The sequence below is a fragment of the Pongo pygmaeus genome, chromosome 1, assembly GCF_028885625.2.
Source record: "Pongo pygmaeus isolate AG05252 chromosome 1, NHGRI_mPonPyg2-v2.0_pri, whole genome shotgun sequence".
In the NCBI taxonomy this organism is placed as follows: Eukaryota; Metazoa; Chordata; class Mammalia; order Primates; family Hominidae; genus Pongo; species Pongo pygmaeus.
In genome coordinates, this window is record NC_072373.2 from 168,184,516 (window position 1) to 168,210,002 (window position 25,487).

General features: G+C 42.4%; 1 protein-coding gene across 9 annotated transcripts in view; it reads right to left on the reverse strand.

Moving 5' to 3' along the window:
- Nucleotides 1–25,487, reverse strand: part of PATJ (PATJ crumbs cell polarity complex component) — a 424,767-nt gene that overhangs the window by 26,779 nt on the left and 372,501 nt on the right. For all 9 annotated transcript variants that reach the window (XM_054484672.2, XM_054484719.2, XM_054484700.2 and 6 more), the window contains 7 exons: nt 22,272–22,465; nt 19,844–19,991; nt 19,304–19,390; nt 15,219–15,333; nt 13,453–13,490; nt 8,477–8,599; nt 7,632–7,736 (listed from right to left, as the gene is read on the reverse strand). In XM_054484672.2, coding sequence (XP_054340647.1) covers nt 7,632–7,736; nt 8,477–8,599; nt 13,453–13,490; nt 15,219–15,333; nt 19,304–19,390; nt 19,844–19,991; nt 22,272–22,465 — 810 coding nt within the window. The remainder of the gene's footprint in view (nt 1–7,631; nt 7,737–8,476; nt 8,600–13,452; nt 13,491–15,218; nt 15,334–19,303; nt 19,391–19,843; nt 19,992–22,271; nt 22,466–25,487) is intronic.

Sequence of the window (25,487 nt, forward strand, 5' to 3'; positions counted from 1 at the left end):
GGACACATTACAGAAACACACACACACACACACACACACACACACACACAAAAAGCCCATGCCTGGCCTTTGGTGTAACTTACTGAAATAGAAAGCACAGCTGCTTAAAGTTTTTGTCTGTCTAGAATCTAGTGACCCTGATTTTAGTGACACCAGAATATATTGATTTTTATGTGTCTTAAAAATTTAATGATCAGGCTGGGTGTGGTGGCTCACACCTGTAATCCCAGCACTTTGGGAGGCCGAGATGGGCGGATCACTTGAGGTCAGAAGTTCAAGACCAGCCTGACCAACATGGAGAAACCCCATCTCTACTAAAAGTACAAAATCAGCCGGGCGTGGCAGCGTAAGCCTGTAATCCCAGCTCAGCTACTCAGGAGGCCGAGGCAGGAGAATCACTTAAACCCAGGAGGCAGAGGTTGCAGTGAGCTAGAGATTGCACCATTGCATTCCAGTCTGGGTAACAAGAGCGAAACTCTGTCTCAAAAAAAACAAAACAAAACAAAAAAATCTAATGGTCTGAAGTGTGAAGCACTTGGAGTAAAATTCGAAAAGGGCAAACTGACTTCTTCCAGCCACATCACCACCTAGTGGCACACACCTCAAATGCCACCTGGAAAACCACTCCACTTCCAGGATTTTATAAAGGAATTTTAGTATCCTCTATCTTCAAGCCTATGTTATTACAATGAAAGTAATAAGATACCACTTAGTATTTACCATTTGCAACACATTGTATTTATTAGACACTTTACATCACACCTCATTTAATCCTCAGAGCAACCTTTTTAAGAAAGGAGCTCCACAGTCCCTGTTTTAGAGGAATAGAAGGTTAGACTTTAGTAAAAGGATTCAAACTCAAGACTTCCTGACACTACAGCCTACCTCTGCTACCTAACCTGGGCTAGGTCTTCATTTCAATTCTCAAACCTTAGGTCTTTGTCCTTTTCCTGCAGTTTATCACTCTCTTCATGGCATTAATTTGGCTTTTTTTTTTTTTTTTTTGAGACAGTCTCGCTCTGTCACCCAGGATGGAGTGCAGTGGCGCGATCTCAGCTCATTGCAACCTCTGCCTCCCGAGTTCAAGCAATTCTCCTGCCTCAGCCTCCTGAGTAGCTGGGATTACAGGCATGTGCTACCATGCCTGGCTCATTTTTATATTTTTAGTAGAGAGGGGGTTTCACCACGTTGGCCAGGCTGGTCTTGAACTCCTGACCTGAAGCAATCCCCCCACCTCGGCCTCCCAAAGTGCTGGGATTACAGGCGTGAGCCACCACACCTGGCCTAAGCATTAGTTGGCTTTTTATTTGCAAACCCTGTAGACTACTTTTTTTTACCCCTGACTGCATATTAGAATCACACGAGAAATTTTAAAATCATCTGATGTCCATGCCATATCCCAGAAAAATTAAGTCTGAACCTCTGGGGTGGGGCCCAGGAACAGGTATTAAAATCTGTGATTTTATTATGCAACTAAGGTAAAGACCTAATAGCAGATCATTCCTTTAGTGATACTCACATAGGCCATGACACGCCTGCTCTGCACCCTCAATGACACACCTTTTCCATTTCCAACCCTGGGTAAGCCATCCATCTTCCTCCCCTACTGGAATTTTTCTGGACTACATTGGTAACTGTGCTGATTTGTTCCCTATTAGTTCATGTCCTTCAGCTTGATTGGAATGGCTCAGCAACTCCATGTGAGCAGCACTGAGGAGGTATCTGCTCTGAGCGAGGCCCTGCACCTGAGGCACAGACACAGATTTCTCCAGCTTTGGAGAACCATGGTCTGGAAGGACATCAACATCCAGGCACTCCCTATTCTTGGATGGAGAGTTTCTAAACAAAGGATTTTCCAAAATTTATAAAGAAAAGAGGCCGGGCATGGTGGCTCACACCAGTAATCCCAGCACTTTGGGAGGCCGAGGTGGGCGGATCACCTAAGGTGAGGAGTTCGAGACCAGCCTGACCAACATGGTGAAACCCTGTCTCTACTAAAAATACAAAATTAGCTGGGCGTGGCGGCACATGCCTGTAATCCCAGCTACTCAGGAGGCTGAGGCAGGAGAATCGCTTGAACCTGGGAGGTGGAAGTTGCAGCGAGCCAAGATCACGCCATTGAACTCTAGCCTGGGCAACAAGAGCAAAACTCCATCTCAAAAAGAAAAAAGAAAAAAAAAAAAAGAGAGAGGGCTGGGTGCGATGGCTCACGCCTGTAATCCCAGCACTTTGGGAGGCTGAGGTGGGACAGTCTCTTGAGTGCAGGAGTTAGAGGCCAATAATAAGACCTTGTCTCTCTCTAAAAAAAAAAAAAAGACAAGAGTAGGGTTAGAAGGGTGTTTCAGATGAAGAGAATAACATGGGGAGAACTTTATTCATCCCTAAATAATGCTCTACTCCACTGGGTCTGAGGCATGGGATCTGAATTAGCAGCATCACCAATACCTAGGAGCTTGTTAGAAGAAATGCAAAATTGGCTGGGCACGGTGGCTTACGCCTGTAATCTCAGCACTTTGGGAGGCCAAGGCAGGTGGATCACCTGAGGTCAGGAGTTCGAGACCAGCCTGGTCAACATGGTGAAACCCTGTCTCTACTAAAATACAAAAATTAGCTGGGCATGGTGGTGGGTGCCTGTGGTCCCAGCTACTGGGGAGGCTGATGCAGGAGAATCGCTTGAACCCAGGAGGTGGAGGCTCAGTGGAGCCGAGATTGTGCCACTGCACTCCAGCCTGGGTTTCAGAGCGCAACTCTGTCTCAAAAAAAAAAAAAAAAAAAAAGAAAAGAAATGCAAATTCTTGAATCCCATGCCACTCCCGCAAAATCAGAAATGCTGGGGGAGCCCTCCAGGTGTTTCCGGAGCATGCTAAAGTTTGAGAAGCACCATTCTACTCAAATCTGTTTAGCTGCTTTTCAAATGGACCTATATTCTTGGTTCTTTTCTATTCTTTTTTCTCGAGACAGTGTCTCACTCTCGACTAGGCTGGACTGCAGTGGTGCAATCTCAGCTACTGCAACCTCCACCCTCCGGGTTCAAGCTATTCTCCTGCCTCAGCCTCCCAAGTAGCTGGGACTACAGGTGCGTGCCAACACACCCAGCTACTTTTTGTATTTTCAGTAGAGATGGGATTTCACCATGTTGGCCCGGCTGGTCTCAAACTCCTGACCTCAAGTGATCCACCTGCCTTGGCCTCCCAAAAATGCTGGGATTACAGGTATGAGCCACCACACCTGGCCATATTCTATTTTTTCTAAATATTTCTTTTTTGTGTGTACATAATAAAAAATTAAATAGTACAGTACATGATAAAAAAAATTCAACAGTTGCCCTCCCTAGAAGCACACTGAACTTTTCTCTTTTTAATTCTAAAGAATAAGCTAAATAATATTCTTATATGCCTATTTTGAAATCTACTATCTTGGTGTCCACTGACTCCATACTCTAAGAGATGAAAATTTAGCTTGCCAAACTCTTCCACTTAACTGTTACATCATTTTTAAGTTCTACTTGTTTCCTATGTTTTAAAAATCTACTCAATCCTCTGTAGTTCTAATACTTTCCAACAACTTTTTATCTCTCTTAAAAAAAATCACACTTATTCACTTATGTAATTTTTTTTTTTTTTTTAAATTTTGAGACAGGGTCTCACTCTGTCATCCAGGCTGGAGTGCAGTGGCACAATCTTGGCTCACTGCAACTTCTGACCCCCCGGCTCAAGCAATCCTCCCACCCCAGCCTCGCCAGTAGCTGGGACTACAAGTGCATGCCACTATGCACGACTAATTTTTGTATTTTTTTGTAGAGACGGGGTCTCACCATGTTGCCCAAGCTGGTCTCAAACTTCTGGGCTCAAGCGATCTGCCAGCCTCGACCTCCCAAAGTGCTGGGATTATAGGTGTGAGCCACTGCACCCGGCCCATTTATATAATTTTAAAAGTCAAAATGATTCTATAGTATTTAATGAAAGAGTCCTTGCTCCTTTACCCCCATTACAGATTCTTACTTCCTAAAAGCAACTACTTTCAGCCGTTTCTCCTAGTATTTGCTTCCATATTCACGTCTCCCAGGCCAGAATGCAGTGGCGAGATCTCGGCTCACTACAACTTCTGCCCCTGGGGTTCAAGCGACTCTCCCGCCTCAGCCTCCTGAGCAGACAGGATTACAGAGGTGCACCACCACACCTGGCTACTTTTTTGTATTTTTAGTAGAGACAAGGTTTCTCTATGTTGGCCAGGCTGTGCTTCCATATTCTTAAATAACAGTTTTACTTCTATTTCTTGATTTAAAAATTTTTGATATCTAATCACTTCTTATTGTGGAAGATAAAGATTTAACTCACGTTTTCCTTCTATCAAAACACCACAAATCCCCATGCTACTAATAATTCATTCAGCCGGGCGTGGTGGCTCATGCCTGTAATCCCAGAACTTTGGGAGGCCAAAGCAGGCAGATCATTTGAGGTCAGGAGTTTGAGACCAGCCTGGCCAACATGGTGAAATCCCATCTCTACTGAAAATACAAAATTAGCCAGGTATGGTGGTGCATGCTTGTAGTCCCAGCTACTTGGGAGGCTGAGGCAGGAGACTTGCTTGAACCCGGGGGGCGGAGGTTGCAGTGCACTCCAGCCTGGACAACAGAGCGAGACCCCATCTCAAAAAAATAAAATAAAATAAAATAATAATTCATTCATCCTAATGTTTGGTTATATTGGTTTTTATTATTATGACATTATAGTTACATAATGTTATCATTTACTTATTTAGAGCTGGGATCTCACTCTGTCGCCCAAGCTGAGTGCAGTGCTATAATCATAGCTCACTGCAGCCTCAAACTCTTGGGCTCAAGTGATCTTCCTGCCTCATCCTCCGAGCAGCTAGTTTCTATGTGCTTTTTTTTTTTGAGATGGAGTCTGACTCTTGTAGCCCATGCTGGGGTGCAATGGGGTGATCTTGGCTGACTGCAACCTCCACCTCCCGGGTTCAAGCAATTCTCCTGCCTTAGCCTCCTGAGTAGCTGGGATTACAGGCATGCGCTACCACACCTGGCTAATTGTGTCTTCTTATTTATTTGTGAGGAACACAGAGCTGAACAAATTATATCTATGCGTGAAAATATCAATAATACTAGATTTTGCTAAGGGAGAGGGACTTTTTTCTGGTCAGTTACCATTTGAAGTAGGATCCTCCTAAGGTCTTTGTAATTCAAAGTCCTGGGCTCCGCACTGAAGAGCTGCACTGTACTGCCTCTAGGGGTCAGCATAATGTGAAGGATGAGCAAGCACAGCCACCCATTTCAGAAAGCAAAGGATTTGTAGGGTGGAGGAAGAAATACAGGTAACTGTGTAGGTTTCCACTGAAAGTGAGGACCAGGAGTTGAGGGGAAGCAGATTCTATGCCCAGTCCGCACAGTGTTTTGGTTTGTGTTCAATAGAAAATCAGGGACCCAAATAATTTAATAATATTTGGCCTATCACATAAACTCCCTTGAAATTAATGACAGGATTTTCTTTTCTTTCTTTTAAAATTTTAACTTAAAGACTAGTGTGATAGTAAACTGACAGGATTTTCATTATACCCCTCATACATACTGAAAGCCACTTACTTTTTAAATGTCTGTTTGGACACTTTGGACATACACCACAGAGATGTTAAACACCACAAATTGCTTCTCCCAAATGTAATGGTTTTTCTTTTTCTTTTTTTTTTTTGAGACAGTCTTGCTCTGTCACCCAGGTGCCATCTCGGCTCACTGCAAGCTCCGCCTCCCAGGTTCACGCCATTCTCCTGCCTCAGCCTCCCGAGTAGCTGGGACTACAGGCGCCCACCACCACGCCCGGCTAATTTTTTGTATTTTTAGTAGAGATGGGGTTTCACCATGTTAGCCAGGATGGTCTCAATCTCCTGACCTCGTGATCCACCCGCCTCGGCCTCCCAAAGTGCTGGGATTACAGGTGTGAGCCACCGTGCCCAGCAGTTTTTCTTTTTTTCTACTTTTTTTATTATTAAAATTAAATTTTTATTTATTTATTTTTTTTTTTTGTAGAGATGGGGTATCATACCATGTCGCCCAGGCTGGTCTCAAAACTCCTGGGCTCAAGCAATTCTCCTGCCTTGGCCTCCCAGAGTGTTGGGATTATAGGCGTGAGCCACTGTGCCCAGCTATGTAATGGTTTTTCAATTTGAACTTCTTATGTATTTTTTATTTATTTTGAGCCAGGATCTCACTCTGCTGCCCAGGCAGGAATGCAGTGGCACAACAGTGGCTCACCGTAGCCTCCAACTCTTGGGCTGAAGCCATCCTCCTGCTTCAGTCTCTTGAGTAGCTAAGACTACAGGCACACACCACCACGCCGGGCTAACTTTTTAACTTTTTTGTAGAGATGGGGTCTTGCTATGGCCTAGGCTGGTCTTGAACTGCTGGCCTCAAGTGATCCTCCTGCTTCAGCCTCCCAAAGTGCTGGGACTATAGGTGTGAGCCACTGCACTCAGCCCAAACTTCTTATTTTAAGGCTAGAATGATGAGTGGCTAGCTGGCCCTCTCTCTAAAGTAGTAAATGGTGGGCTTTATTCTTTATACCTATAAACTAATTTATTTTATTTTATTTTATTTTATTTTATTTTTGAGACAGTCTCACTCTGTCACCCAGGCTGGAGTACAGTGGAGCAATCTTGGCTCACTGCAACCTCCTTCTCCCAGGTTCAAGTGATTCTCCTGCCTCATCCTCCTGAGTAGATGGGATTACAGGCGCCCACCACCATGCCTGGCTAATTTTTGTACTTTTAGCAGAGACGGGGTTTCACCATGTTGTCCAGGCTGGTCTCGAACTCCTGACCTCAGGTGATCTGCCTGCCTCAGCCTCCCAAAGTGCTAGGATTACAGGCATGGGCCACCACGCATGGCCACCTATAAACCATTTTACCTCTGCAGACGTATGGTAAGCATACATTTCTGGGGAAACTCATTAATGAAACTCACTGCCAGTATGCTGCCTCTCAGTCACTGCATGGTGTCAATCTCAGAGACATTTGAAGGGCTAAAATATAAGCAGGGGTAATTAACAGCACACTTTGCTTTTACATCCTGGTATATTTCCTTGTGCCTCTGAACAATACAGCTGGAGACCACAGCTGATAAACAATTGTCTGTCTTGGTTGATGACTGCTATGCATAAGAATTTAACAGTGTTGGCAATCTATGCTAAAGGAAAAAGACCATTGTATTTTTCCTCTTCCTTTAAGGGGAAAAGAAGAAACAGCACTTGGGCAATTCAGTAACAGTCTTTGGGCATAAGAAAAGAAATCATTTCTTATTCCTTACAAACTCTGATTTACAAAAGAACACTGGAAACTAAAAGCCGTGTTGATTTATCATGTGAAGCAGAGAGTAATTTTTCTCCCCTTGTTATGCTTTCATATAATCATGCTCACTGCCTGTATGGGTGGCATTAAAGAATTTCTGAATAAAAATAATAATTTCTTGCTTTCAACCTTTATAATTCACATCAGCAAGCACCCTGCTGGGTGGCGATGCCTACTGCCAGTGACGTGGCGATGCCTACTGCCAGTGACGCTCAATCTTTTTTGCATGCCACTTATCTGCCTCGCGCAGCTGCGTGCTCCATTGATCGCAATACCTGCAGGATAATGCACCCGTAGGCGTTCTTCAGCAGATTAACCACATCCGCGTGAGACAGCCCATCCAAAGGTTGCCCATTAATGCTGACAATCCGATCTCCAACCTGGAAGTACAAAAGTGACAGAAAATCACTATCATTAAGAAAAATTAAATTTGAGAAGAATGCTTAAAATTCTTTGCGAGTCCTATTTCCCATTTGTGGCTATTGTGGGGATTCTGCGTTACTACTGTGTATGCATGTTCAAGAAGCATGAGGAATTTTTTTGGCTTTCCCCAAATACAGACAAATCAGAGCAACAAGAAGGGGGTCACATCTGATTATTAAAAGGCACAGTAGGCCACTTTTGTATTTTGGTAATGGTGGTGTTTCATACATCCATTTGCCATTAATAGCGAGGTGTACACATTAACTGTTCAATAAAGTTCTAATGAGGAAGCCAAATATTTTCTGCTTTATTTTTCTACTAAAGTTAAGATTAAGGGGCAACAAGGGGGAGAAATCATAAAAATAGTGATTCTTTTGATTGAGGGAAGACTCTAAGGTCAAATGTCTCTCCGTTGAGAGCTGATTTTGGGTGGAATGAGGTGCTTAAAAGGGTAAAGGAGGGTTTGCAAAGGGGCTGCAATTTCTTCTTTTATCGAGAAGCTTTGATACAAATAATATTTTTATGTGCCTGGGGACCTAATGAATTTCTAAAGGTATAAAGCTTCTCTAATGCATCTTGCCCTCAGCCTGGGTCTCTGATGGCTACTGGAATTCCAACTTTAAACAAGGTGCCCAGGGCAACTTCCTCTCCCACCCCAACACATGTTGTTAGTCCTTCAACCAGTTCTCTCGTTTACTTTAAGCTTCTGTGTCCGTGCGGCCACTCCGCTAGCCTGAATCATGGCAATAAATATAGGGATATCTCCTAAGGGACTTCCTCTTCCTCCAGCAATACTGATTCCAAGGGCATCACTGAGCTCCTAAAAAAGGAAGAAAACATAATGCTTATATATTTAATAAAGAGCCACAAACTGACTATCTCCAGATAGCTGTTGAACAAAATCCCTCCATGAGGTAGGAGGCCAGGATAACACAGGAGTTAAATGTGGAAGCTTTGGAGTAGACAGCTCTAGCTCTTTTTTTTTCAGTTTCGCTCTTGTTGTCCAGACTGGAGTGCAATGGCACGATCTCAGGTCACTGCAACTTCTGCCTCCCGGGTTCAAGCGATTTTCCTGTCTCAGCCTCCTGAGTAGCTAGGATTACAAGTTTGCGCCACCACACTTGGCTAATTTTTTGTATTTTTAGTAGGGACAGGGCTTCACCATGTTGGCCAGGCTGGTCTTGAACTCCTGACCTCAGGTGATCCACCCGCCTTGGCCTCTCAGAGTGCTGGGATTACAGGCGTGAGCCACCCTGCTCGGCCCCAGCTCTAGCTCTTAATTAGCTGTGGGGTCTTGGGGGAAGTTACTTAACCTTGTGAAAGTTGTCAGAATCAAAATGGAGTCATTTGTGACAAAAAAAAAAAATTCCTTACCAATAGATCCTCGAAAGGCTATGAAGAAAGGGTTCTCAGGCTTGTATGCCTGATAACAAAAATTATTACAAAAGACTGCAAAAACCACAACTCTGCAGGAAGGACATCACAACCTTTCATAAAAAAATACTTCTACAAGTGCATCTGTCCAGCAGATGCCTGTCCAGCCTTGGGCTGTGTGTCACCCCTGTTATTAATCTTTGTAGCCAAGGATAATTATCTCAAAATAATTATATATTTCTCATTTTGTCCTCTAAAACCTTTTATTTTCCTTACCTCCCTGAATATGCACATAGTCTACTATGGCCCGCATATTCCCATTCCTGAATAAACACCATTTTCCTTTAGAGAGCCTCTCTGTTTGTTATTTAGGCTGACTACCTCTTAAAGTCTCCATCTCTATGTATAAAATGAGAAGAATACTACATACCTGACAGTGTTGCTCTGAGCATTAAATGAGATAGTATGGCACAGTCATGACCTACAGAAAAGGCTCAATAAAAGGCAATAGCAGGAGTAAATTAAACACACACACACACACACACACAACACCCTATGCAGCTCCTTAGTTTAGTGGCCAATTCTGATGCAGACTTGGCAAGTATGTTCTCATATGGTGTTTATGATTAAACTGCCACACATACTATGCTCTTCTGGGTGTGAACAAACACATTTGGCTTTAAAAGACTGCGTTAAAACAAAGGATCTGAGAGGACACCCACTGTAGTGACAACAGTTTGAAGACAGACATAAAATGTGGCTGAAAATGTTCCCCAAGACAGACTCTGGTGAAGAGGCTTGGCTCTAGTCCAGTTTTTTCCCCACATTAGTATCATAGGGTTAATATTTTTAAAATCACTAAAAGAACAAATGACAAGTTCCAGTTCTGGTATGGCAGCATAGGCACGTGACAGAGTATCTCTCCTGCTGGTTACAATCAAGATGTCTAGTCAAAATGTAAAAAACAACTACCTGTGGCCTCTGAAACAAAAAGAAACCAAATAAAGTGTGGTGGAGAGTCAAAACTTGGAGAAATGGCAGCAGCGGGGGAAGTTCCCAGTTTTATTTTTTTTCCCGGCAGCTGTACCCTGAAGGTGATTCCCAGTCAAGGAGCTGGAAAGGTATGGTGAATGCTAACATTCAGATAGAAATTCCATCCTTCTGGGCAGAAGAATCAAGAAAAAGAGGGAAAGAGAAGAAAAGCAGAGAAGAGGAAGCTGAAGAAAACGAATCCTCAATTCTGTTTGTGAACCCACAGAACTCTCAGGCTACATATGTGTGGGACAGACCCAAACCAGCATAGCAGAAGTTTAGAGGCTGGGTATGGTGGCTCACTCCTGTAATCCCAGCACTTTGGGAGGATGAGGTTGGTGGATCACTTGAGGTCAGGAGTTTGAGACCAGCCAGACCAGCATGGCGAAACCCTGTCTCTACTGAAAATACAAAAAATTAGCTGGGCGTGGTGGCACGCACCTGTAATCTCAATTACTTGGGAGGCTGAGGGAGGAGAATGACTTGAACCTGGGAAGTGGAGGTTTCAGTGAGCCGAGATTGCACCACTGCACTCCAGCCTGGGTAACAGAGCGAGACTCTGTCTCAGGAAAAATAAAGAAAGAAATTTCTGCTTGGATCACGTGTGGTAGAACAGGGTAGGTAGGAGCAGGCTTTATTACAAAAACCTGTAAAAACAAGTGGCTGAAATGACTAAAGAAATATAAAAGAGTATTATTTTTGAAATCTTAGAGGAGAAGTTTATGCAATAATTTTTTGGCTTTGTTTAAATCCATCATGATGTTTCCTTAATTTATCTATAATTATGTATACTGTTGGTACATTTAACTTCCCCATCATAGGAACATTTGAGTTGTTACTCTGCTGGAAAAATACCAGGAACAAATAAGGCAGATTTAGTCAAAGCTGTAGCTAATAACAACAGAAGCCACTTCCTGGGCATTCCTGATGCGCTAGGTGCTATGCTAAAGACATTACATTCACGACCTCACGTAATCCACACAATAATATTTACCTTTGAGGTAAGTTAGTGTTATCACCCCCATTCTACAGATGAGAAAATTGAGGTTGACTTGCTAACTATTATAGAGCTAACGGCTTTTTTTTTTTTTTTTTTTTCTTTTTGAGACAGGGTTTTACTCTGTCACCCAGGCTGGAGTGCAATGGCATGATCACGGCTCACTGCAGCCTCAACCTCCTGAGCTCAAGCGATCCTCCCACTTCAGCCTCCCAAATAGCTGGGAGCTGGAACCACAGGCATGCACCACCATGCCTGGCTAATTTAAAAAAAAATTATTTGTAGAGACAGAGTTTCCCCATGTTGCCCAGGCTGGTCTCAAACTCCTGGGCTCAGTGATCCTGCCACCTCGGCCTCCCACAATGCTGGGATTACAGGTATGAGTCACCACACCCAGTTGTACAGCTAATGTACAGGCTGAATTGGGTCCCCCTAAGATTCATATGTTGAAGCCCCAAGTACCAGAGCCTCAGAATGTGACTGTATTTGGAGATAGAGCCTTTAAAATGAGGCCAGGGTGTGCCCTAGTCCAATGTGACTGGTGTCCTTATAAGAAAAGATTAGGACATAGGAGAGACACCAGGGATGATGAGTGACACACAAAAAAGGCCACGTGTGGCTACAGCAAGAAAGCGGACATCTGCAAGCCAAGGAGGGGGGCCTCAAGAAAAACCAAACCTGCAGACACCTTCATCTTGGATCTAGCCTTCAGAACTGTGAGCAAATAAATTCCCATTGTTTAAGCCACCCAGTCTGTGGCGTTTTATAACTGCAGATCTAGCAAACTAATGGAGCTAATAAATGGTCGAATGTCTTCAAACAGAGGCATCATTAAATCTAGAGAAGTAAGTTATGCTGGATATCACTTTACTGCAGCGGATTACCATGATTACAACAGGGTCATTATTTCTTCTTGAACCCCTCATTTAGGTCAAAGTGAGCAAAATAAAAGTCTACTTTCAGCCGGGCCTGGTGGCTCATGCCTGTAATCCTACCACTTCAGAAGGCTGAGGTGGTCGGATCCATTGAGGGCAGGAGTTCGAGACCAGCCAGGCCAACATGGAGAAACTGCATCTCTACAAAAAATACAAAAATTAGCCGGGCGTGGTGGTGCGTGCCTGTAGTCTCAGCTACTTGGGAGGCTGAGGCATGAGAATTGCTTGAACCTGGGAGGTGGAGGTTGCAGTGAGCTGAGATTGCGCCACTGCATTCCAGCCTGGGCGACACAGTGACTCCACCTCAAAAAGAAAAAGAAAAAGAAAAAAAGAGTCTACTTTCATTAGATATCATCACACAGGAGTCTGAAAATCAGGGTTCGACAAATTTATGAACTGAAATACATCTTACATAATCTTCTCAAAAGGGGAATTTAGCAACATGTACAAAAGCCTCTAATAACAAGCTTGGCTTTTGACCCCAAAATTTCATTTCTAGGAATTAATCCTGAGGAAGTTACTCATGATTTGGGCAAAAATATAAAGATGTTTTACTATAAAAGATAGCAAAAATTGAGAAATATGCTAATTGTTCAATAATAGGAAACTGGTTAAGAAACTTATAGCACATTTGGCTGGGCACGGTGCCTCACGCCTGTAATCCCAGCACTTTGGGAGGCCAAGGCAGGTGGATCACAAGGTCAGGAGATCGAGACCATCCTGGCTAACACGGTGAAACTCCATCTCTACTAAAAATACAAAAAATTAGCCGGGCGTGGTGGCGGGCGCCTGTAGTCCCAGGTACTCAGGAGGCTGAGGCAGGAGAATGGCGTGAACCTGGGAAGCGGAGCTTGCAGTGAGCCGAGATCGCGCCACTGCACTCCAGCCTGGGTGACAGAGCGAGACTCTGTCTCAAAAAAAAAGAAACTTATAGCACATTCATAAGATGGAGTACTATGAAATTGATAAAAATCATACTATGTGCTCTCAAAAAATACTTATTTAGTATGTGCCACATGATACCATTTTTGTTTTATAAAACTTTACATGTACAGGTTAAAAGACTAAGATTGAAAAAATAAATAAATAAAAATAAAACTTACACACAGGCACAGAATATAGTGGATGAGATTTGCCAAAAAATTCATAGAGGTCATCTCTGTGCTCTACTGTACTTTTCTAAGTCTATTTATTGATGTTATTTAGACCACATTTTTATCTCAGTAACTTGAAAGAGCACACTTACAATCCAATAAACTGTATTGGGGAAAATGTACATTTAGAGCAAATCCAACACAAACCAGAAAAATATATACAGCAAAATGACTGACTTACCCTGTTTATCTCAACAGTCCTTGGTTCCATATCTGTGCCTATAAAGAAGCAACACAATTTACTTTTTAATATTTAAAAATAATATATTTAGGATATAATATTGTCCCATGAAAAAATTGTTTCATTTTCCAGGTCTTTCAAGAGAAGACACTAAAGCAAGCAGGTATTGTACCCTTCTCAGCATCCAAGCTGGTAGCCAATTCACCAGGGGCCAATGTCCTCTTTTTTTTTTTTGACACAGAGTCTCACTTTGTCACCCAGGCTGGAGTGCAGTGGCACCATCTCAGCTCACTGCAACCTCTGCCTCCCAGATTCAAGCAATTCTCCTGCCTCTGCCTCCAAATAGCTGGGATTACAGGCGCCTGCCACCACGCCTGGCTAATTTTTGTATTTTTAGTAGAGACAGGGTTTCACCATGTTGGCCAGGCTGGTCTCAAACTCTTGACCTCAAGTGATCCACCTGCCTCGGCCTCCCAAAGTGTTGGGATTACAGGCGTGAGCCACCGTGCCCGGCCTGCTGTGTCCTCTATTTTAAAGAAGTGCTCTCTGTTTGAGATCAATGTGGCCATAATCATTTGGTCTGACAAAAGTTGATGGGCTATATAGCAGCAGCTGCCTGGAACATGGTGAGTAAATGCTTGGAGGACGAGTCATTTGTGTGTGTGTGTGTGTGTGTGTGTGTGTTTTTAGACAGAGTCTCACTCTGTTGCCCAGGCTGGGGTGCAGTGGTTCGATCTCAGCTCACTGCCATCTCTGCCTCTTGGGTTCAAGCGATTCTCCTGCCTCGGCCTCCCGAGTAGCTGGGATTATAGGCATGCACCACCATGCCCGGCTAATTTTTGTATTTTTAATAGAGGCGAGGTTTCTCCACGTTGGCCAGGCTGCTCTTGAACTCCTGACCTCAGGTGATCCGCCTGCCTCGGCCTCCCAAAGTGCTAGGATTACAGGTATGAGCCACCGGGCCCGGCTGAGTCATTTGTGTTTCATTGTACATTTTTTTCTACCTTAATCAAAGATAACCCTCCATTCAACAAAAGACTTAAAAGGACCCCTTGTCCCACCCTGCCCCCAAGGATATACACACTTTTTTTTTTCTTTTAACTGGCCCAATTTTCCCATAGAAGGTATACACACTTCTGACCTTTCTCCAGTGACCTATAATTTATTAATTTTCTCTTTGTAAATAATTTTATTTTACCACGCACTCCAGCTTTCTGCTTTTCTGTTTTTCAGGTGCTTTGTGTTGTGCCACTGAAGGAATTTCTTTCTTTTTTTTTTTCTGGAGACGGAGTCTTGCTCTGTCACCCAGGCTGGAGTGCAGTGGCACGATCTTGGCTCACTGCAACCTCCACCACCCCCGCCAGGTTCAAGCAATTCTCCTGCCTCAGCCTCCTGAGTAGCTGGGACTACAGGCGTGTGCCACCACGCCCGGCTAATTTTTTTGTATTTTAGTAGAGACGGGGTATCACGGGGTTAGCCAGGATGGTCTTCATCTCCTGACCTCAGGAGATCCACTCACCACAGCCGTCCCAAAGCGCTGGGATTACAGGCGTGAGCCACCATGCCTGGCCACCACTGAAGGAATCTCTATGGCTTTCCTACCTTCAGAACAGGCCTTTCAGAAAGCTCAGCTTATGCGGCCAAGCTCAAACAATTAAAAAACATTTATATTAAAGAAGACCGGTTTTTAAAAAACAATTTTTTTTTTTTTTTTTTTTAAATTTGGGTAACAGGATAGTTTTGCTCTGGGTGTGTCCGTGTAATACCTGAATTTTTCTGGGAAGGATCTGAAACTCTTTTTGTGCCAACCAGGTTTTGCAGGCCAGTGATGACAGGAGCGAAGGAGGGATGACAGCTGCTGTGTGCGCTCTGCTGACTACCCTGAAAGAAAGACCCAGGGGTCACCTGTGTGCAGACACTGACTTGACCCCCAAAATGCATACTTATCCATTAGTGTGCCAATTACTGATGTCACCATAACCATCTAACAGAAACTTGTGAAGAGGCCAAGAAAGAAAACAAAAATCACCGACACTCTTCTCTTACTACATCAACCCAATCCCATTTAGACATTTCCTCCATTGTTTCTCCATTATATGTGCTTTTGTATATGGTTTCAATCACCAAGGAGGAGACCATACAATCATTTCAGCTGTTCTTGCTCCACATAAAATCAAAACCATTTTTCTAGGTTGCCACATAGTGTTTATGTATATATAGTCAGCTAATGGGCACTATGTTTCATGTGGGGTTACAGTCAACCTTACTATCCAAAATGTATTATGTATTTTGCTAAAACAAGTATAATAAGACCTTGATTAGCAGAAACCTGCCAAAATAGAACCCTCAATTGTGGGGAAAAAAGCACCAAATCTGAAGGGAAAAAGGCTTGTTTTAGGGATATGTAACATTTTTTTCTCAAAGATTTTCCTAGAATCAGTAATAATTTAGTCCAATCTGCTAGATCTCCATTACCTGTCCCTCTATTCATTTAAATGAATATGTGAGGTTAATACTGTGTAGTCTTTTAAGGCTAGTGGCTGTTCAACAAAAACTGTATACATAGTGAAGGACCTTTCTTATGTAGACAACAATATTGCAAATAATGAATTTTTTTTCTACCAAATTATTCCGCATCAAAATTTTAAGCTAAGTCTAAGATCACTGTTATCAGTTCATAAATTATAATTTGGTCCATTTTCTTAACTCTGTGATGAAAGTTGTTTAATATTTTAATTCCTAAAATATGAAAACCTTCAAATATATAGAAAAGGTGAAAGAATTATACAATAGACATCCATATAAATAGCACCTAGATTTCATTCACAATGAGTATTTTGCTATATTTCCTTTATCACAGTCATTTATCTATTCATCACTCATCTTTTTTTAAAAAAAATTCATTTCAAAGTAAGTTGTAGATCTCAGTATACTTCACAGTGGCTATATACATTTAAAGGAGTGTTTTTATACTGTTCCTTAAAGGATATGATTTAAATAAACGGTACTATAATAGATAACTAATCAGAACTGAGGAAGTACAGCATATTATAACTTTTGCCTTTAAAAAATTTCAGAAAGATGTGTTTGCCAAGACCTTTATTGCATTGTATTGTAATTTTTGAGGAGTCTCCCTCTGTCGCCCAGGCTGTAGTGCAGTGGTGCAATTTCAGCTCACTGCAACCTCCGCCTCCCAGGTTCAAGTGATTCTGTTGCCTCAGCCTCCTGAGTAGCTGGGGTTACAGGAGCCCACCATCATGCCCGGCTAATTTTTGTATTTTTAGTAGAGACAGGGTTTCACCAGGCTCTTTGGCCAGGGTGGTCTTGAATTCCTGCCCTCAAGTGATCTGCCCGCCTCGACCTCCCAGTGCTGGGATTACAGGTATGAGCCACCACACCCGGCCCCAAGACGTTTATAAAAGTACACTTTGCCTGGCTGTGTTCCCTTAGTTGGCTGAGGAAAAGATCTCGCAAGTATTTTTTCCTCTGCGGAGTAAGGAAATTTCTTCCTGGTTTGGGGGAAAGTCATTTTAAAAAAAGACGCTTGGTGGCCCCAAAGCTAGATTTCTCTCTTAATGAACTCACTTTCTATGAATTAAGTCAACAGCTTATTCTCCTTAGCGCTCAAAAGAAGGCATTGATCTCCCTATTTTGTAACTGCTCAGAAGGAAATCTGTGTTCCTACAAGATCCTGATTTTTTTAAATGGGTCTGGATGTAAAAATGTTTGGCAATGGAATCTTTTTTTTGCCCACCAGGGTCAGTCTTCAACTCATCATGATGGGAAGACATTTCCTTTTCACAGTCGGCTACCTGCCTTCTTCTAATTAGCCAAATAGGGCAAACTCTTCTATCTCACCCATAATTTTAAGCACAAGGTGATGATAAGATATATTTATTGTTTTTAAAAATTGAATTAAACTCCTACCCTCTGAAATTAAAATTCTGTGTAAGAAGATTAGGGCAAAGTATTTGATACTTTGTCCCAGGTTTCCAAAATATGACAGCTCACATTCATATACCAGGTAAGTGGAGACGATAGGTTTTTTTTTTTTTTTGATATTTAATGATGTAGGTTCTAAATTTGGTAGTTCTGTCTTTGAGTGTGAACTTAAAAATTATGAAGATGCGGCTGGCCACGGTGGCTCACACCTGTAATCCAGGCACTTTGGGAGGCCGAGGTGGGTGGATCACCTGAGATCAGGAGTTTGAGACCAGCCTGACCAAGATGTTTTGAAACCCCGTGTCTACTAAAAATACAAAAATTAGCTGGATGTGGTGGCGGGCACCTGTAGTCCCAGCTACTTGAGAGGCCGAGGCAGGAGACTCACTTGAACCCAGGAGGTAGAGATTACAGTGAGCCGAGATCGCGCCATTGCACTCCAACCTGGGCAACAGAGAGTGAGACTCCATCTCAAAAATAAATAAATACATAAATAAATAAATAAGAAGATGCTCACATACATTTCTCAAGAGGGACAGAAATCCAGTTCTATCCACTACCTTACCTATCGATCAGTCCAAACTTTTCTTAAATCACACAAACTCCTGTTACCTCTTTGTGCCTTTGTGTATGCTATTTTCCCTGTCTGAGATGCCTTTTCCTTCTTTTCCCCAAACTCCATTTGGAGTGAGATTCAATGGAACCTCCTCTGTGTAGCTTCATTCTAATCTTCTGTATACAATAAAGCTTTAATGAAATCATTCAACAAAGATGAGTCTTCCATTAAGGAAGAAGCCTGGCTAGACAACTGTTTCGTTTGTTGATATAAGTCTGGTCAATATCATCACTATTAACTCATGGAATCCTACAGCAACACCATGTCTTAGATATTTGCTGCCCATTATGTAAGCCAGAAATGAAAAAAAAAAAAGGGGGTTTCAAACTTAATATGGTGTTTATTGGGTTTGACTGCTTTGAAGATTCCCTAAGACAAGCCAGCTAGTCTGTAATCCTATCTGAACAATGGTATTTTCCTCACTCATTTTTTAACACCAGTGAGGAACAGGAGGTGGCTAATAGCTTTCCAGAAGTGCCTGTGTGCTAATTGTAAGATCAGAGTATCTTCTGAACAAAGGCCTTGGAGAGGCTTCAGAAATAAGGCAACCAGGGAAGGGATCAAAAGTCATGCTTTTAACCTCAAAACTAAGACGGCCTATCCATAACCCAGAGAGGAGACTTAGGGGTCACATATAAAATTTCTATAGTCTCATTATGTACCACATGGGGCTAACCACGCAGTCTACCATCTTGATTTTGTCAGGCATTACAATGAAAAAAAATAGTGAAATATACTTTGCTAAAAAAAAAAATGGCACTTACATCAACTTTGCAAATAAATATAAGATGTTTGCTAACCCACAAAATATCACCCACTAAGGCCTCCCTCCCACAGGAAAAACCCCCACACTTGGTTCTCCTAGGAATATGCCATTAATTGCCCTCAGCATGTGCGAGTGGCTAGTCACAAGTTAACTTTATAGCAATATTTAATTGAATGAATAGAACAATGTTGTGCTAATGAGGGTCAAATTGCCACCAGATGTTGCCTTTTTTTTTAAATAAACACAGCTGTGTACATGCGTGCATAGGCAATATAGAACTAATAGTGAGAGAGAAAAGTGGTTCTAAGAAAACATTTGTAAGCAATAAAGGAGAGAAAAATCTAGGGATTAATGAATTTCCATCCCACCTTTCATTTTTATTTCAAACACATGAAAATTCACTAAACTTGGTGCTGTGAATATGCTGTACATTAGATATTATTTCCAAACAACCATTTATTAAATGGGGAACTTTCTCCCAATGGGGGCAGAAGAGTGAGTCAGTCTGATGAGAAGCCATTGACAACCTGACTGTTCTGTGATGTCTTCCTTGCGGAGGTCCAGGAACCAGCTCGGAGTCTTCCAATCTCTAGCTGCACAAGTCCCTGTGCACACTTGGAAAGGCAAGAAAAGAACAGAAATGAAAAGTAGTAGTATTTATATTCTGAAATATCTTAACAGAGACTCTCCCTGCAGCCACGAATTATAAAAGGGTAATGAAAGCAACAGGCATAGCCCTAGAGAGAGGAGGATGGGTTCTGTGGCTCCTGGAGGGCCCATCTCATCAAACGCATTTAGAGAACAGTGATGGATACTTAGAATTTTCACAACTATGAAAAACTTGCTTGTGAAATCCCAAAGCAGGTTCCCTTTCATTCTGTTTAGTCAATATAACAGAACTTTCTTTTAAAGCTATTCCTGCTCATTTAAAATAATCAGAGATTAAATTTCTAGTAAAAACTAGAATTAGCGTAAAATCCAACCCATTTTATAATCAAGCTAGACTGGAACAGTTCCCACTGGACTTCAGTTGTGCCAGCTGGGTAAAAAGCAGCCTAGCAACTCACCTTGAGGATGGTGGCCACTGTCTCCTGTGAGGCATTTCTCATGTCCTCCCCATTCACAGATAAGATCTGATCTCCCTGAATCAATCTCCCATCCAGGTCTGCAGCTCCGCCTTTCACGATGTCAGAAATAAACACTCCGCTTCCATTTCTGTTAATACCATACAGCAGTACAGTATTGGCACAACCTAATATTTCCATGCATAACACGTGTGTGTGTGACAGGATACACACACATATGCTCCTTTCTTCTTCCAGTTTTTTTTCTTTTTGTTTCTTTCATACCTTGGTAATTTGCCTTTATCAGCACTTGGAGCTTCCTCATTTTTTAAATGGCTACATACTATTCTATGATGTTTCATAATTTCACCTACCAGTAGCTTACTGATGGACATACAGGTTATTTCCATTCTTTAACTATTGCAATAAGCAATGAATACCTGTAAGTATATCTTTAAGATAAAGTCCTGGTGATGGAATTGTTAGTCAAAGAAAATAGTGACTTTTGAGAACTATACATCTCATCCTTTACAATGCAAGTTTTTGTGCTAAGGAATGTAAATGTTCCTTACAAACTCAACCTGAAATACTGACATTCACTAAAAGCAAAAAACATTGCTGTAAATAAAACTGCACCAGGTATACGTATGTGTCAAAACAAGAAAGCAAACTTCAACACTGACTCTCTCAGTTGCTCTGCACCCTGATGTGCACTGATTTTTGTTTAGAAATGTAAGAGACTCAGCTTTTTTTGTTTGGTAATGCATTTTCAGAGTGATGGTTTTATGGTGCTGAAGTAAAAAAAAATGAGATTATGACAGCACAATACTTGGCCCAAAATCAGTACTCAAAAATTGTAGCTAATATTTTTATTTTAATAACAGCTTGGCCTGCTGGACAGATACTAGGCTAGTCACCAGAGGTCTGTGAGGGCATATAAGATAACATGCATAAAAGCAACTTGATTTCTTCCTTAACAAGATGGTTGATACACTTTAAGGCCATGTTAGGATATTACCTGGAAATCCTATAGCCCTGTTGGGATAAATACATACTAGATACCTAAAGCCAGTAAACCGTGGAAGCTAGGCTTTGTTTCAAGCTATTACTTACCTTTCCAATTCACTGCAAGAGAAACTTAGTAATATTATCCTGGAACAAACTACTGTTAAGCAGTATAGACTTCATTTTTCTTTATTTAAAAAACTTTTTTGGAGACAAGTCTTGCAATGTTGCCAGACTGATCCTGAACTCCTCACCTCAAGTGATCCTCCCACCTCAGCCTCCCAAAGTGTTGGGATTACAGACGTGAGCCACTATGCTTGGCCTAGGCAACATATATTTCTTTTTATTTATTTATTTATTTATTTTTGAGATGGAGTTTCGCTCTTGTTGCCCAGGCTGGAATGCAATGGCGTGATCTCGGCTCACTGCAACCTCCGCCTCCCAGGCTCAAGCAATTCTCCTGCCTCAGCCTCCCAAGTAGCTGGGATTACAGGCGCCTGCCACTATGCCTGGCTAATTTTTTGTATTTTTTAGTAGAGATGGGGTTTCACCATATTGGTCAGGCTGGTCTTGAACTCCTGACCTCAGGTGATCCACCCACCTCGGCCTCCCAAAGTGCTGGGACTACAGGCATGAGCCACTGCGTCTGGCAGCAACATATATTATAAAAGAGTAGCCTGGCCACTAGGATCTACCTACCTACATTTTTGGTGCAAACTATTACTTTGGGGACATCTTTCTTTTTTCTTTTTTTTTTTTTTTAATTTACAGATGGGGTCTTGTTATGTTTCCCAAGAGGTTCAAGTGCAGTGGCTATTCACAGGCATGATCATTGCACACTATAGCCTTGAACTCCTGGCCTCAAGTGATTTTCCTACATAGCTGAGACAACAGGTACATGCCACTGTGCCCAGCAGGACATTTTTCTTAATAGAAAACTACTATCATGAAGAATTATGTTTATCTCTTAACTATGTCTACTCAACTAGTTTCAACATAGTATGAAATTCACAGTATGATGCAAAGCAATGTTCCATGTTAATTTCCATGTCGAAGCAATGTTCTTGACCCAACATTGGATAAATCTCATTCTTGATGCTAGCTATTTCTTGGGTATGGTTGCTTTAATCAACCTCTGCAAAACTCCGATCTTAGCAATTCCAAGTGAAAGAACCTTGCTAGTTGTTCTTACTCTGTACAGAAATATATCAGTCTGGGTTGATTGGACTTGGAGTTCTATCTTGATATGACAATTTTTTTGGTAAGACCTTGCTCAGAAATATGACCCATGTTGTCAAATTTTCATAAATATCTTATTTTTAGAAATCCCATCACTACTTTACATTAGGCTTTCTCTTTCAGTGTTCACAGGCATCAGAGCTCTGGATGAAAAAGGCAGATCCCAACTCCCACAGCACATCTTTACCGTTTCCCAACGATGCTCAGGCCCAGGCCCCGGCCAGCTTTCTTCTGCAGATCCACAGGGAAAATCTCCAAGTTCTCCTCATCCCGGTAGTGTGCCTCATCTCTATACACCACCAGCCGCACCTTCTGGGGGGTCTGCCTCAGGGCTGTGATGGCTTCTTCGTGGCTGGAGTTCCTCAGGTCAACCCCATTAACCTGGAACAATGGGCATCCTGAGCTGGGCTGCTGATGGCAGAGGCCTCTGCCTGCTCTGTCTGCTGAATCTCCTTGATCTAACCAGTAAAGAATCTCTAGAAATTTCCAGCCAATCTCAAAGCAAACAGGTAGTGACCACAAGCAGTACGAGCTGCTCTGAATATAAAGCAAGTGGCCCGTAAAATATCCCACCCAACATGTACACAGAGGGTGGATACATGATAATGCAATTTTACATAGCTATAAACTTTACTGTGAAATCAATGAAAGAGACAGGAGAGTGTGCACGCAGCGACTTAACTAGCTCATTTAATTGAGATCAAAGGGAAATAAATATTAGTGTTTAGTCAGCATTTTTAGATTCAGTTTGCTTATTGGATTTGACATCTTCACTCTCATTGATTGATTTATTTTTTATATAGGGTCTTGCTCTGTTGCCCAGGTTGGAGTGCAGTGGCATGAACGCTGGCTTACTGCAGCCTTGACTTCCCAGACTCAAGCGATCCTTCAACCTCAGCCTCCTGAGTATCTGGGACTGCATGTGTGTGCCACCATGTCTAGCTAATTTTTTAAATTCTGGAGAGATGAGGTCCTGCCATATTGCCCAGGCTGGCCTCAAACTCCTGGGCTCAGGTGATCCTCCTGCCTCAGACTTTCAAAGTGCTGGGATTACAGGCATGAGCCACTATGCCTGGCTGACATCTTCACTCTTATTTGCTCACATCACAACGACTTCATAACAGGCCCAGAAGGAGATGAGGGAACAGTATTTCCAACAGCATCCAAGACCCCTCGAAGTCGTCTCATTGGAATCTGGTTCTCAGTGAGCACAGACAGGACCGTGCATTAGAAAGCAGTGTACTGAAAAGAGCACTGAGTAAAGCCAAGTCATGTAATCTCTGAGCCTCTGTTTCCTTTTCTGTTAAATAGACATTATAGCCAAATTATTTATTCTTTAACTTAAATACTTCTGCAGTGCTTGTGTGCTAGTTCTTTATGAATATTTACTCATTTAATCCTTATACTAACTCTCTGAAATAGATATTGTTATTACCACCATTCACAGAGGAGGAAACTGAGGCACACAGAGGTTTAGGGACTTGACCCAGGTTACACAGCTAGCAGGTGGACGAGCCAAGATTTAAACCCTTCCACCCTCAGTTCCTATTCCATGCTGCCTCATCATTAACTCTTAGAATGGGTTACTGGAGATCCCCTGTCACAAAGAAAGTCGAATACTGACATTGGTTAGTAAATTTGATATGAGGGAGAAATCGAGGAGCAGAGTAACCTTGGATTCAAAGGAAAGAAGTCAGGGGTGGTGATTCCCTCAAGGTTGCAGCTAGGAAAAGAGTCAAATGAGGGGAAGGATAAGTCCAGCCCACCAGGCAGATGGTAGAGTGCTTGAGATCCCCCAAGATGTCAGTTCCATTCCTTATTCTGGTCCAGCCCTGTGTGCTACTGGAAGGTCAAGCCAGCCTCTGAACCTTTGTTCCTTTATCTGTACAATGAAGCAATGGTCTAAGGGTTTTTCTTTTTTTCTTTTGAGATGGAGTGTCACTTTGTCACCCAGGCTGGAGTATAGTGGTGCGATCCCGGCTCACTGCAGCCTCTGCTTTCAGGTTTCAAGCAATTCTCCAGACTCAGCCTCCCAAGTAGCTGGGATTACAGGGATCAGCCACCACGCCTGGCTAATTTTTGTATTTTTAGTAGAGACAGGGTTTCACCATGTTGGCCAGGCTGGTCTTGAACTCTTGACCTTAGGTGATCCACCAGCCTTGGCCTCCCAAAGTGCTGGGATTACAGGTGTGAACCACCGCACCCAGCCCCTAAGGCTTTTTTAATTCTAACATTCTAAAGACTAAGGACCAGTGGCATAAAGAATGGTTACAGGAAAGGAGAAAGGAAGAATGAACCCTTCTTGGAGAAGGTGACTTTTGAACTGTCATTTAAAGCTGATTCTGTGAGCCAAGAAAATGTTTAAAAGCCTAATTTCCAAGCTGCTGTTTATTTTCTGGCATATCTTGGTGGCTTGCGTGTTCACTTAGATGAGCTACATCCAGAATAACAGTGGTAAAGAACACGGGTTTTGGGCTGGGCGCGGTGGCTCATGCCTGTAATCCCAGCACTTTGGGAGGCCAAGGCAGGCAGATCACGAGGTCAGGAGTTCAACATAGTGACACCCCGTCTCTACTAAAAATACAAAAAATTAGCCGGGCCTGGTGGCAGGCGCCCATAATCCCAGCTACTTGGGAGGCTGAGGCAGGAGAATTGCTTGAACCTGGGAGGCGGAGGTTGCAGTGAGCAGAGATTGCGCTGTTACACTCCAGCCTGGGCAACAGTGTGAGACTCTCTCTCAAAAAAAAAAAAAAGAACATGGGTTTTGGATATGGATGCACTTCAGTTTGAGTGCTGATTCCAACTTCCTGGCTATATGAAACCCTGTGTAAATTACTTAAGCCAAACTTTTGCCATGTGATCTATGAATTGGAGATAATAATATTTACTTAGTGTTGTGAAGATTAAATGAAATAAACCCTGTAAATCATTTGGCACAGGGCTTGGCACACAGTTATATCCAATGTAAGTTAGAAGTTGATATTTTACAAGGAATTGAAGTAACTTCAGTGAAGGCTGTTTTTCCTCTCAGCATGATCATTCACTGCTACTTTAGGCCAATGAATACATTTTCATTGTCTGTGAATGAAACACAAAGAGGAAAAGTGTATTTCCAGGAAATGTGGTCTGAGTTGATTATTTTCCTGTATTCCAATAGATGGCACACAAGACCACTTCTGTCACTCAATAAAAAAAAAACCAGTTACCTCCATGAATTGAAGGTGAACTTTCTAAGCCTCTAAATACTGTTAGAAAGGCCTTAACAAATATACTTTTAATTAAAAGCATTGTCATTAAGCTCTAATATTACAAAGCAATTTCTATTAAATTCCAGCATGACGGTATCTGCTCGGATGGAAGTGATCTAAGTTCATGGTTTCCATTTGCTCCTCTGAGAATCAGG